Source organism: Monodon monoceros, unplaced genomic scaffold, assembly GCF_005190385.1.
Source record: "Monodon monoceros isolate NGI ecotype Baffin Bay Population unplaced genomic scaffold, NGI_Narwhal_1 Super_Scaffold_21, whole genome shotgun sequence".
NCBI classification, from domain to species: Eukaryota; Metazoa; Chordata; class Mammalia; order Artiodactyla; family Monodontidae; genus Monodon; species Monodon monoceros.
The window spans coordinates 158,719,418-158,733,396 of NW_021703778.1; the positions used below are offsets into that span (position 1 = coordinate 158,719,418).

The following is a 13,979-nucleotide window of genomic DNA, read 5'->3' on the forward strand; positions in this document are numbered from 1 at the left end:
GGCAGTTTCCTGCTTGCCAGACCCAGTGCTCACCATCCCAGCAAACTCCTATGCCATCCACAGTGCCACAGCCAAACCACCTCCAATGAGATCTGAATCCCGGCCTTGCAAGGAAGCCCTCTTCCAAATGTGCTCCTTCCTTGAGCACTTTTCCCCAGTCAAGGAAGTGGCTGGTCTCTACAGCTGCCATTTCTGTGTTCTTTAGGTGTCTCTTTACTCCTCAGTAGTTAATCCTATTACTAGTTAGTATCTCTTTATGTTAAGTTTTTCCTAGTGTAGCTTCTGCCTCCTGACTGGACCCTGACCGATACAACTGATGAATTCCATCTAAGATTTAAGAAACTCACAAACTCTTTCAAAAAATAAAGAAGAGGAGGGAACACTTCCCAACTGATTTTATAAGGCATCATCCTGTTACCAAAACCGGACAAGGACATTATATGAAAAAAAAAAAAAAACTAGACCAATATTCCACATAAATATAGGACCAAAAACCCTTAACCAAATACCCAGAAATCAAATTCACTACTATATAAACAGGGTAATAAACCCCAGTTGGTCATGCTATATCTCAGGAATGCAAAGTTGTTTTAATACGTAAAGATCAAACATATGACATACCACCTTAATAAAATAAAGGAGAAAAATCATATAACTATGTTATTAGGTATAGGAAAAGCATTTAATAAATTAAATCTCTATTCATAATAAGATTCTCAGCACACTGTAAATAGAAGGTAACTTTCCTTAGATAAAGGGAATCTACAAAAAAGAAACTCTACAGTTAACATCACACTCAATGACAAAAGACACTTTTCTCCTAAGATCAGGAATAAGGCGAGGACATCTGCTCTTATCACTTCTTCCCTGCCTTATACTGGAAGTCCTAACCAGCACAATAAGACAAGAACATCAGAAATAAAGCAGACATACTGGAAATGATAGGGACAGAGTAAAGACAGACAATGAAAGGCACAATAAAATGAAACACAAGAAAATTGCTACAATTTTACCTTTGGACCCACTCACAGCATTGGCTATATGGGGTTTTCTTCCTCCTTCCAGTCACCTGGGAAAATGATCACAGAGAGTTATAAGGGTCACGAGACTAAAAGTCGGACCCAAGAGAATTAAAAAATGCAGATAACCCAATTAATCTGCTAATATTTATTACTGTAGAAATAGCTTTAGAGGTAGTTTATTAATGGGGCATTCTTCAAATCATCCCACTCCATATATCTATAATTCAAAAGCCTCATCTTAAAAAGGAAGAGAAAAAAATACTTTTTAGAGTGTAAGCATAACATGTTGAAGTAGTTTTCAAGAAGCAGAATTTCCAAATTTCACAATTTGTATGGAAACACAAAGACCCCGGATAGCCAAAGCAGCCTTGAGAAAGAAAAACGGAGATGGAAGAATCAGGCTCCCCAACTTCAGACTATACTACAAAGCTACAGTAATCAAGACAGTATGGTACTAGCACAAAAACAGAAATATAGATCAATGGAACAGGATAGAAAGCCCAGAGATAAACCCACGCACATACGGTCACCTTATCTTTGATAAAGGAGGCAAGAATATACAATGGAGAAAAGACAGCCTCTTCAATAAGTGGTGCTGGGAAAACTGGACAGCTACATGTAAATGAATGAAATTAGAACACTCCCTAACACCATACACAAAAATAAACTCAAAATGGATTAAAGACCCAAATGTAAGGCCAGACACTATCAAACTCTTAGAGGAAAACACAGGCAGAACACTCTATGACATAAATCACAGCAAGATCCTTTTTGACTCACCTCCTAGAGAAATGGAAATAAAAACAAAAATAAACAAATGGGACCTAATGAAACTTCAAAGCTTCTGCACAGCAAAGGAAACCATAAACAAGATGAAAAGACAACCCTTAGAATGGGAGAAAATATTTGCAAATGAAGCAACTGACCAAGGATTAATCTCCAAAATTTACAAGCAGCTCATGCAGCTCAATATCCAAAACACAAACAACTCAATCCAAAAATGGGCAGAAGACCTAAATAGACATTTCTCCAAAGAAGATATACAGATTGCCAACAAACACATGAAAGGATGCTCAACATCATTAATCATTAGAGAAATGCAAATCAAAACTACATTGAGATATCATCTCACACTGTTCAGAATGGCTATCATCAAAAAATCTACAAACAATAAATGCGTGAGAGGGTGTGGAGAAAAGGGAACCCTCTTGCACTGTTGGTGGGAATGTAAATTGATACAGCCACTATGGAGAACAGTATGGAGGTTCCTTAAAAAACTAAAATTAGAACTACCATACCACCCAGCAATCCCACTACTGGGCATATACCCTGTGAAAACCATAATTCAAAAAGAGTCATGTACCAAAATGTTCATTGCAGCTCTATTTACAATAGCCAGGACATGGAAGCCACCTAAGTGTCCATCGACAGATAAATGGATAAAGAAGATGTGGCACATATATACAATGGAATATTACTCAGCCATAAAAAGGAACGAAATTGAGTTATTTGCAGTGAGGTGGATGGACCTAGAGTTTGTCATACAGAGTGAAGTAAGTCAAAAAAAGAAAAACAAATACCGTATGCTAACACATATATATGGAATCTAAGGGAAAAAAAAAAAAGGTCATGAAGAACCTAGGGATAAGACGGGAATAAAGATGCAGACCTACTAGAGAATGGACTTGAGGATACGGGGAGGGGGAAGGGTAAGCTGGGACAAAGTGAGAGAGTGGCACGGACATATATACACTACCAAATGTAAAACAGATAGCTAGTGGGAAGCAGCCGCATAGCAGAGGGAGATCAGCTCGGTGCTTTGTGACCACCTAGAGGGGTGGGATAGGGAGGGTGGGAAGGAGGGAGACGCAAGAGGGAAGAGATATGGGAACATATGTATATGTATAACTGATTCACTTTGTTATAAAGCAGAAACACAACATTGTAAAGCAATTATACTCCAATAAAGACGTTTAAAAAATTTGTTTTAATAAAAATGAAATAAAGGTAATACGAACAACAACAAAAAAAGCAGTATATCCAGTGTTCTTCAGCTTCCTGTTACGGCAGCATTACCCACGACGAGGACACCAGCTCACTAGACACACAGTCAGCATGAATAGATACATCACGGTGATGATCAAGTCCTTGCCATCTGCATGATCATGTGCAAATAAGACGACGAGAGCTACCTCAGCATTAACACAAGGCTTCGAGGTCTGAACACCCAAACCACTCTGCAGGATGTGACCAACGTACCTAGTGCCCTATGTACGGGACATATCAGGTTATATTAAAGATTCATCTGTTTCTCCTTGGAATTCTAAAAAAAAAAATCTTCAAGATGGTCAAGCAAAAATATATTTTTCTCCTCATTTACTCTCCATTTTTTGTAGCTTCCAAAAGGCTCCTATATTGATCCATCAAAACCAGAAACGGCTCTGAACCAAAACCAAAAAGAAAGAAAATCCAGAGAGTGTTCTATGGCACTCTGTGGGTATTAGTGTATGGCTTCCACACGAAAGTTGTCAAACTGTGCAAATTCAAAGGAGTGAGTTCCAATCGCGGCCCAGCCATTCTTCGGGAAGTTCACAGAGACGTTTTTCCAGAGAGGCTTGCCATTCAGCGTGCCAGAAGAGAAACCACCCTGGAATGGGGAGAAACACACCCCTTAAAGACACGTGAAACTGATTCTCTGAAATCTGTTTCTTAATGGATGGCCAACCTACTTAGTGCAACAAGTATCCTTCTCACTTAAGATTTACCACAGCAAAATGACTCCACAAGTTTGAGCAAAAGTTTGAAATACAGAAAAAATTTTTTCAAAGGAAATTCTTATCTATCTATATAAACAGTTTCCAAGGTACAAGAATACCTCACTATTTCCTTGTACTCCACCAAAATGCTGTAAAACTTGCAGAAATGTAACACTTTTCATAACATTACGATAAAATTTTAGATAAAAGTTCACTAAAATAAAAAACCATTTGTCATTTACACGTAGTGGCATGTACATGCATTGTACTGACAGCTTACAGCCACCAGCTCTTCAGACAGGACTGCTGGGGTCAAAATGTTTTATTTATTTATTTATTTTAAAGGCTTTTCTTATTTATTTATTCATTCATTCATTCATTCATTTGGTTGCACCAGGTGTTAGTTGCGGCTCACCTGCTCCTTAGTTGCAGCTCGCCAGCTCCTTAGTTGTGGCATGCGAACTCTTAGTTGCGGCATGCATGTGGGATCCAGTTCCCTGACCAGGGATCGAAGCCAGGCCCCCTGCGCTGGGGGCGCAGAGTCTTAAACATTGCGCCAGCAGGGAAGTCCCTCAAAATGTTCATTTGAGGTCTTCATTAAGGAGCCTCAGCCCAGCTGGGAGAGGAGTAATCAACCTTCGTTTTATTGCTTTATCCTCATGTACAGAATACCACTTCAAAGTTATATCAAGAGCCTACACTTAAGTTAGAAAAACAGTAACCATCAGTTAAACTGATGACTGGGGAGAGGTGGGGGGTTGAGTGGATGGAAGGAGAGAAATATCCACAGGAACAACTTCCTAGTCACTGACAGAGAAAGATAAAAATAATGTCCTCCTCAGACAGCTGCCATTCCTACTTAGCTAAGTGGCTGGCACACAGCTCTTATTATCATTATCATAGCGTGCTTATGAGCATATATCCACAGCACACTCATTCCAGCTACATTTAAAACTAGCTAATTTCAAAGAGTGAAGAGCAAAAGATCCAAAGCACTAGGCCAAGGATCAAAATAAAATCTGCTCTTAAGTCATAAAATTATACTGGAATGGGCCTTCATTTACTTATTTTATTTTATGCATGGAGACACGGTGACTTAATGAGACTAAAAATCAAAGTCACAGATTTGCCAGCAATGCTAGGACTTGAATTTGAGTTGCGCAACTCCACGTTCAGAGCCGCATACATTTCTGCTACTACACACCTGCACAGCTACCTTCAGCTCTGGAAGTGCTTCCTGAACATCTTCTGCCACATAGGGGATAGTGAATATTAACACTGAGCCAAGGAGCTTATGTACACAAATTATATTCAGCACTAAAGCTCATCCTCCCCCTGCCCCTCGCCCCCCAGGTGTCAGCCAACCTATCCTCTGGCAGCTCGTCACACAAGGCCAATCACAGCAGTGTCCTGTGCTCAGACTGCTCTCTTCCCACCACTCAGCTCTCACCTCAAACATCACCCACTTCAAGAGGCCTTCCCTGACCTCTCTATCTAGAGAATCTGGCAGGGAAGCTACTTTAACTCATTATCTCATTTTTCCCTCATAATTTTATTTATTTGTTTATTTGGAGCAGGAGTGAGCCAACCGTGGCCCACAGGCCAGCCACCTATTTTTATAAATTAAATGTTATTGGCACACAGGCACCCCCATTCATCTACCTATAGTCTACGGCTCCTTTCTCACTACAAAAGCAGAGCTGAACAACTGCAATGTAGACCAAAGGGCTCACAAGACCTAAAATATTTACTCTTTGGCTCTTTAAAGAAAAAAAAAGTTTAATAATCCCTGTCCTAGAAGAATACAGGCTCTGAGAGAGCTGGAACCTCCTCTGTCTTGTTCACTGCTGTATCCCCAGTACTTAGAACAGTGCATGTAACAGATGCTTAATAAAAACGTGTCGAATGAAAAATAAAGAACTCTAAAACAACCTACAGAGCCTACCTCCATTTTACAGATGAGGAAACAGAGGCTCAAAAACGTGAAATAACTTGCTGGAAGTCTCAGCATATATCAGTAAGGAAATATGAATGCTGACCTGTCTGGTTCCTAACACACCTACTCCTAAGAATATTAACTTGACTCATTAAAGTGCTCACCACTTCATATATATATATTTATATATGATACCATTCAATCTACATAAGGGTGTGTCTTCATGAGGTTATGATGGTAAAACAGAAACAGAGCAACATAAAGTATCTGCAAGTGGCTATTACTGGACTTCAAAGTTTATCATTCTAGCCCCCACGCAACAGCGCGAAGACAAAGCATCTGATGTGTGCCAAGAAGAATTCAAAAATGGCCAATTTCAAAATCATAAAATCCTCATATTAGCAGTAATTTGGAAAATGAACATCATAAAAGATGTTGTTTTGTTTTGTTTTTCATGTATGCGACCAATATTTATATGTCAAATGTTGCTTAAGTCACTGGGAGTTTAGGACGAACAAGAAAAACAAGGTCCCTCCTCTTATACAGCTTACATTCTAGTAGAAGGAGACACACAAACACACATGATACCTAAGAGATAAGTGGCCTGTGAAGAACTGAAACAGGTTGATGTGATGGTGGGTGCCTCAGAGACCGCTCTGGATTATGTGCCCAGAGTTGGTGGAACAAGAAATAATGGGGTAGGGGGTGGAGCAGGTGTAAGTCAGCAATATCCCCGCCCATCCCAGTAGCAAGACTGGAGCTAACTTCTAAAAGTAGTAAATCACATTATATAAAAGACATACCAGAAGAAAACAGCTGAAATAGTTCAAAGTGGCTGTGTCAGAGGAGCAGAACACAGAATGGGGTGAGGTGGCAGGAACAGCAGTGAGGAAGGAGGCAGGTGTTTTCGATAAGCCCTTTTTTTAAACATGTATGCAAAATATCTAATAAAATTAAGGAAATTTACCTTTTTAAATCCTATTCAAAATTTCAAAAAATTCATAAAATTACTAAAAATAAGCCCTTCAAGTAATGTGGAAGAACTACAGAAATAAAACTGAAGGACACAGTGGGAGATCTTATAAATGGTGAGATGCAGCATGTTCTTGTTACCATGTTCTTGAATGGGGAAACACACTATTCTTTTTTTTAGAAAAAAAGTCTTTACTGAATTTGTTACAATGTTGTTTCTAACATGTGTTTTGGCCCTTTGGCCACAAGGCATATGGGATCCCAGCTTCCCAAACAGGGATCGAACCCATACCCCCAACATTGGAAGGCGAAGTCTTAACCACTGGACCGCCAGGGAAGTCCCTGGAAACACATTATTCTAAAAGAATATATTATTTTTGCCCAAATTGATGTATAAATTCAGAGTAATACTAGTAGCATTTTTCATGAAATTGAAAAGATGTTTTTAAAATTCAAATAGAAGAGTAAATATACTATTGAAATAGCAAAGGTAATTTTTAAAAAGAAATAATGAGGAACTTGCCTCACCGGATATCCACTCATTCATTCTACAAGGGTTCTTGCTCTGACTGTGTGTGCACCAGGCACTTTTCTAGGTGCCAGAGAGCCGGCAATGAATAAAACAGACGCCCATCATTAAAGGAGCTTGGTTTTAGTGAATGGAGCAGGACAAACACACAGCGATCAATAGAACATGTAAGATGTCAGGAGGTTAACAAGAGCTTCAGTGAAAAATTAAGGAAGAGAAGAGGGGCAGAGAGTGAGACGGGGTGCTATCTTATAGAAGGTGGTCAGGAAGGAACTCTGAAGGAAGTAAACCATGTAACCAAAGATTTCTTTACTACAGAAAGTAAACACAATTTAAGGTGGGATATTGGATAATAACAAACAAAGCAATTAAACAGAAAAAAAGCTCAGAAATAAGCCTATGTACACATGATGATTTGTTATGTCGAAAACATGGCTTTTAAATCATGGGCAAAAGGACAGTCTATGTACTAAATATGACGGCTATCCACTTGTTTTTAAAAAATTATGTTGGGCTCTTCTCCTTATGAACCACAAATACATTCCAGATGGATTAAAGACTTAAACATTTAAAAAAATCCTAAACTTTGTTTGGTTTTGGGGAAAAAATGTTCCTGACGTTGAGAAAGGGGAAGCCCTTCTTAAATAAAACATAAAAGCAATGAAAAAAAGTGAAATATATGACAGTAGCAAAGTTTAAAACTTCTATTCACGAAATATACCATAAGCAAATTGAAATACATATGACAGAATAGAAGCAAATATTTGTGACACATATAACAGACGAGTTACTACCCAGAATATATAATAAATTCATACAAATCCATCAGAAAAAGACAACACAATAGGAAAATGAGGAAAGAGTGTGAATGGGTAACTTCAGAGAAGAAAAAACACAAACAGCCAATAAACATAGTAAGATGTGCAACCTCCCTAATTATCAAGGAAATAAAATTCATGTCTATTAATTTGAAAAAAATCTTTAAAATCAGTAATATCAAATATTATTATAACTGCTATAAAAATTGATGTAGTTTGGCTAGCAATAGGGGCAGGATCTGTTAAAATTTTAAATCCAATTCCAAGACCTAGTATCTGCCTGAACAAATAACAGCACATGTGTACTGTTATTTGTTCCAGCAGGAACCACCTCACACCAAAGGCACATAAAAGATGCCTCCCCTCTATCTGCAGGTAAGCCAGCCCTTACTGCCTCAGTTCACTGCAAAAGGGAAGAACTAGGAACGAGGTTACGCCCATCAAGTGTGGTTTTAGTTATATAAACTGTGTCACACCCAAACTGGATTTTCAGTAAATATTGTTACTGCCAGAAAAATTAGTACTGTCACTTTTGGTGGTTGAGTAAGAGAAGAGAACAAGTTCAAAAAGTTATTTGAATTCCATTTTTTATCTCTATTGTAACCTAAAGAAAATTATGACAGGACTGTCTTGGCAGAGAGCAGTATATTATACAGAAGAATTTCTCTACACAGCATCCCGTGGAAGCAGGTCAATCAATAACTCATGATCAACCAATAATTTTGACAAATATTTTTAGATTTCCATGATACTACCGTCAATCTGGTATCATCTCTGACAAAGAGTCATGGAAACTAACTTCTAAAAAAGTGTGCTTATAGCTGAAAACCAAATCATTCTTAACCATCAAAAAATAAATTTATGTGACTTTGCTTATACCTATTAGCTCCAATAAGAATCTTGGTTTAAGAAAACTTTAAAAAAAAATAGTTCAATTATTGATTCTGCCAATTACTCCTGAGTTTAAAAAACAAAAACAAAACAAAACAAAATACTGGGGGTGATAAAGTCAGCTGCTGATGGTCCTCAGGTGCGTTTACCCAGACACACGCTATCATCCCAGGGACTGGTGGTTTGCTGGTATCACGGCAGACTCTCTGCCTATTTTCCACTATTTATCGTACTTTCCCCCTTTGATAACAGAAAACGTTAGAAAAGCACAAGAAAAGAATATTTTTACCTCAGGCATTCTGATCAGCAATACTTACATTAATAGTTAAAGTGAGTGTATACCATTTTTTTGCTGTAACGTCAGCATGTCCTGAAGTATATATGATCCATCCAGCTGTAACACAAAGAGATTATCCCAGTTGATGTATTTTTAGAATCTAAATCACAGAATCCCATAACTCAGTGGGGGTTCTTAGGCGCATTTGTATGTAGTAAAGTCAGCCTTAATAAAGATCGACATTTCCATACCTACAATTGATTTAAAACAAAACATCCTTCATTCAGGCATCCATCCAGCATGCACAGAGATCCTACTCTGAGCCATATGTGAGCTCACAAGAGAACGAGCAAAATAAACTTACAAACCAAGCACGGTACAATGACGCATTAGCGTGTATAGTTCAGGTCTGCATGTACACCTGATTGGACTGAATATGGAGGATAAGGAGGAAGAGTCAAAACCTACCATAAGATTTCCAGCTAGTGTACCTGGCTACATGGTAATAGCACTCGCTGAGAATTAGAGAGAAAATAATAAGCTAATTTTTGAACGTATTATATTTGAATGCCTGAGAGAAAGCCAGGATGAGATGTCCAGTGGGCAGTTTAAGACACAGAGCAGTGGGGACTGAAGTCAGAGATTTAAATCCCTAGTTCCAATTCTGCCACTACCTCATTTTGAGACCTTGGGTAAAGCAATTAACCTCTCTGGCACTCTTTTGGATTGGAAAATGCAAGGTACCTTCCAGATCAGTCATGCTATGATTATGCAATTCCTATTCTAATGTCCTCATTACCCACTCCCTCCTTAATTTTTATTTTATTATTGGAGCCCTTTTCACCTTAGGAAGAGGCATAGGGGAACAAACTGTAGGGGAGAAGATTTTTTATTAATGCAGGACGAAAGTCAAGAGACTATGAATCAAGAAGAGTCACCACCAATAAGGTCTAGTTTCAACAGAGCGGTGTGTACCCAAACCAAAGTGAAGTGGATGGGATTCAACTTGAACGGATTCTAAGCACCTATTCTGGATAAAATACTATTCTACATAAGACAAGGACTGTTAAGATGAATGAGAAAAGTCCAGCTGTTTTCAAATTATTGACTAAATTAGGAAATAGGAATTCTCCGTCTTAAACAAATCAATCCTTCCTTTTGTATTTCCATAAGCACACCAGCAACATTCTTATAGTCTTGCTTTTAGTTATAGTGTTTCCTGAGTATTCTCTCCCTACTACTAGCACCACACCCCAATCTCTGGTAATCCTACTCTGACAGCCTAGCTCAACTCTACAATAGCCGATAAGCTTTGCACAATTTTCTCTTTCACTGAGCTGCCTCTGTCTGTACTAATTAACACTATAATTTTGAATCGTTTGGCATTTGCTTACACGTGTTGAATCTCTTCTCGATTAGATGTTCGAACACGATGAGGTATAAAGCTCCTTCATTACTCCCATAAGTAACAGACAGATATAGCAACATATCATACAGTAACCATGTGCTATAGAAGAAGCCACTTACCTAGATCACCTGTAACTCTGTAGGTTCCATTTGCAAAAATCCAGAAGAAAACTCCCCTGGCACTTCTAATCAAAATGCCACCTTTATTCACTCTTCCAGCAATGAACACACCTCCCTTCTCAGGGGTCTCTGGGTACACATCACACTTTATAGTCAAATTGGACCTGCAAAATCAAAGTGTTAGTGCTTTTAATTATGTCATTTCAAATGTAGCACAAATGGCTCTTTTCACAGTCACATGCTTCCAAACTTCTAATCAACGTATGTGATTTGCTAAGTCCACACTTATACCAGGGATGGGCTTCATTGATGATGGTTTCAAGTTTTACATGACGGAAGTCAAGTCATTTCATTGACTCTTTTAATGACTTACTGTTGGAAGATAATATTTACTGTTTTCAAGCTTCTTAAGAATATATTTCCTGTCTTTCTACAATAAAATAACTTCTCATTCTAAGAATATAAGGAGAAGCCATTTTTTCTAGGAATACGTAAAAGATAAGTTTCCACATCATTCTGAACAAAAAGGTTTATTACATTTCCATCAGCAAAGGGAAGCAGTGGAGACTGCTAGGAACCTCTGGGAGAACAAAAGCTGCTTTGAGGCTAATTTTTACATTTAACCCTAACAAGACACAGTCAACTCTACGTTGACTCTACAGTAGGGCTTTTCACACTTGAGCAGTATTGAAATCACCCTGGAGGGCTTATTCAGTTCAGTCTGCAGGCCCCACCCCTCAGGGTCCGATTCAGTAGGTCTAGGGTGGGCCCCTTGAGTGTGCATGTCTAACAAATTGCCAGGTGATGCTGATGCTTCTGGTCCAGGAATCTCACATGGAGGACCGTTTTCCCCTACAGAGTACCTAAGTCTGTGCAGAGGCAGTAAAACCCTGGTTTTGGTATCACTGACAGGAGATCAAAGGACGAGAAAGTTTCAGCCAACCAGGAACTACCAGAGCTTTAACAATGAGATCTCCTCAAGGCTTCCTTTTACAAATGCTACTGGATTCCTCCTGCAATGATATAACCACCCCAATCCAATACGACCTCTGAAAATAATTCCCCTCCCACTCAAATTCTAAGTGCAAATGGAAAAGAATTAGAAAACTTGCACACAGTCATGTAATAAAGCAAGCAATTTATCTAAAATAAAACTAAGAATGCCAAGAAATATATTTTGGAAATGGGGAGAAATTGGATCCAGAATTATGTGACTTTTACATTTCTCAGAGTTTCCTGTCAGTGAATTTTGCACAGTGAAATTTTACTTTGTAAAGGAAAACATAAAAAAGAAGCGCCTACAGCAGGTACACAACAATCAGGAAAATCGACATTTAATCATTTAATCAAAGCTGGGCTACTTTACGGGAAAATCAAATGCCAAGTAACTAAAGCTCAGTCTCTCTTGTATGTCCTCCCACAGCAGAGGGAGTTTTTCTCTCTGTAGATTACCACCAGCATGAAACCACCAAGGATCAGCCTTGTTCCTTACATCCCCTACCTCCCTGCTGGCTCACCAGAAGTTTGAAAGTGCTACAGATCCTGTCAGCACCAAAAACTTATTCTATTTAGAGTTAGAGTGAGAGAAGATCAAACATTTTCCTTTTATACATTACAGTCCAGAATAAGTGATTCTTGCGTCACAACTTACAGGCAATTTTACAGATAATGAATAAAATAGAATAAAAGTTTGGTTTAGTCTTCCACAGCCATAATCTCTTGGAAGTGCTGAGAGAACAAAAACCAGCCAACATAATTAAGCAAATTTGATCAAAAGGATGCAGAATTCAAGTCTGTGCCGCGAAAGATAATTTTGTGATTGTCCTCAGATCCCAACCAAAGCTTACTAACAAGATGGAAGTCTTTAACAGCTTTGGTAAAGCCTACCATTTATAGTCAAATTACTGTGCTGATACTTAACTAAGTCTAAATATGAAAGAAGGTCTGTCCTAAACACAGTTCTAAGAACTGATGGCACTGTGCGCACATAGAGCCGATTTACTAGGACAGCACTATGGATAAACTCCACTAACTTACTAACTTTCCCTTTCCTCCTCTCAGGAAGAAGACAATGATTAAAACAAGGCTGTGAGGTATAGTCCAAGAGCATGGGCTACAGCACCAAACAGACCTGGCCTCTTGCCCTGGTTCTGGAATTTAAAAGTATGGGATCTTGAACAAATCTCACCCCGAAGCCTCAGTTTCCCAGTCTATAAGGTAAAGAGGATGCTACCTTTGCCAAAAGGTAGCTATGGGAAGCTCATACCAGTGTTTAGTGTTACCCAGTTTTCATTCCCTCCTTTCCCTGCAATAAATGGGCATCACAGCCAGAGAACAGAAATGAACATGGGATGTGTGTACATCTCTAAACAGATCTGGCTCCCTTGAATCCAGGATAGGATAATGGGAAATAACACAAAATAAATAGGATGAGACCAAATTTTAAAAGATCTTGGAAGTCAGGCATAGAAGTGCAGATCTGGTTCAGTAGCAGGAAAGAGTCACTGCATACTTTTTTTTTTTTTGCGGTACACGGGCCTCTCACTGCTGTGGCCTCTCCCGTTGCGGAGCACAGGCTCCGGATGCGCAGGCTCAGCGGCCATGGCTCACGGGCCTAGCCGCTCCGCCACATGTGGGATCTTCCCGGACCGGGGCGCGAACCTGCGTCCCCTGCATCAGCAGGTGGACTCTCAACCACTGCGCCACCAGGGAAGCCCCACTGCATATTCTTGAGCAGTGAAAGAACATGAAGAAAGCAGGGCTTAAAAAAAGACAAAAATAGTCCTTTCTTGACATGCATAATTGCCATTTCCTGGTTCTTTTTCTTTCAGAATATGTCACTCCTTCCTTCTCTCCCCACTTTCCCCCATCCTCCTCTTCACCTCCTTACACACTGCAATAGTAAAGATTGAGTATTGCTATTTAAATACTCCAAAACCTTCAAAGGTACGAAGAGTTTTGTTTAATCTGTAGATGGTGCTCTACATCATCTCTCTACTACAATGAAAGAGTCTCCCAGTCTTTCTGGAGTCCCAGCCAGAAACAATAGATTTGGGGTTCAGAGAGAGCCCTATGTAGTGTTCATGAGCGTGGGGGATATGGGTTGTCACAGAAACTTAAAGGTTTTCTATGGTGGCTGGCTTCCAGACCGGTGACCAAAATAACAGGGACCATCCCTTAGATAATTAAATGCAGCCACCTGTCTTACTGTAAGACCATTAGTAACAAATGACGACATCACAAACCCCGCT

General features: G+C 39.2%; 1 protein-coding gene across 3 annotated transcripts in view; it reads right to left on the reverse strand.

The window, feature by feature from the left end:
• Positions 1 to 2,996: 2,996 nt before the first annotated feature.
• GALC (galactosylceramidase) overlaps positions 2,997 to 13,979 on the reverse strand; it is a 59,636-nt gene continuing 48,653 nt past the window's right edge. For all 3 annotated transcript variants that reach the window (XM_029239517.1, XM_029239515.1, XM_029239516.1), the window contains 3 exons: positions 10,729 to 10,892; positions 9,242 to 9,318; positions 2,997 to 3,669 (listed from right to left, as the gene is read on the reverse strand). In XM_029239517.1, coding sequence (XP_029095350.1) covers positions 3,523 to 3,669; positions 9,242 to 9,318; positions 10,729 to 10,892 — 388 coding nt within the window. In that variant the 3' untranslated portion in view covers positions 2,997 to 3,522. The remainder of the gene's footprint in view (positions 3,670 to 9,241; positions 9,319 to 10,728; positions 10,893 to 13,979) is intronic.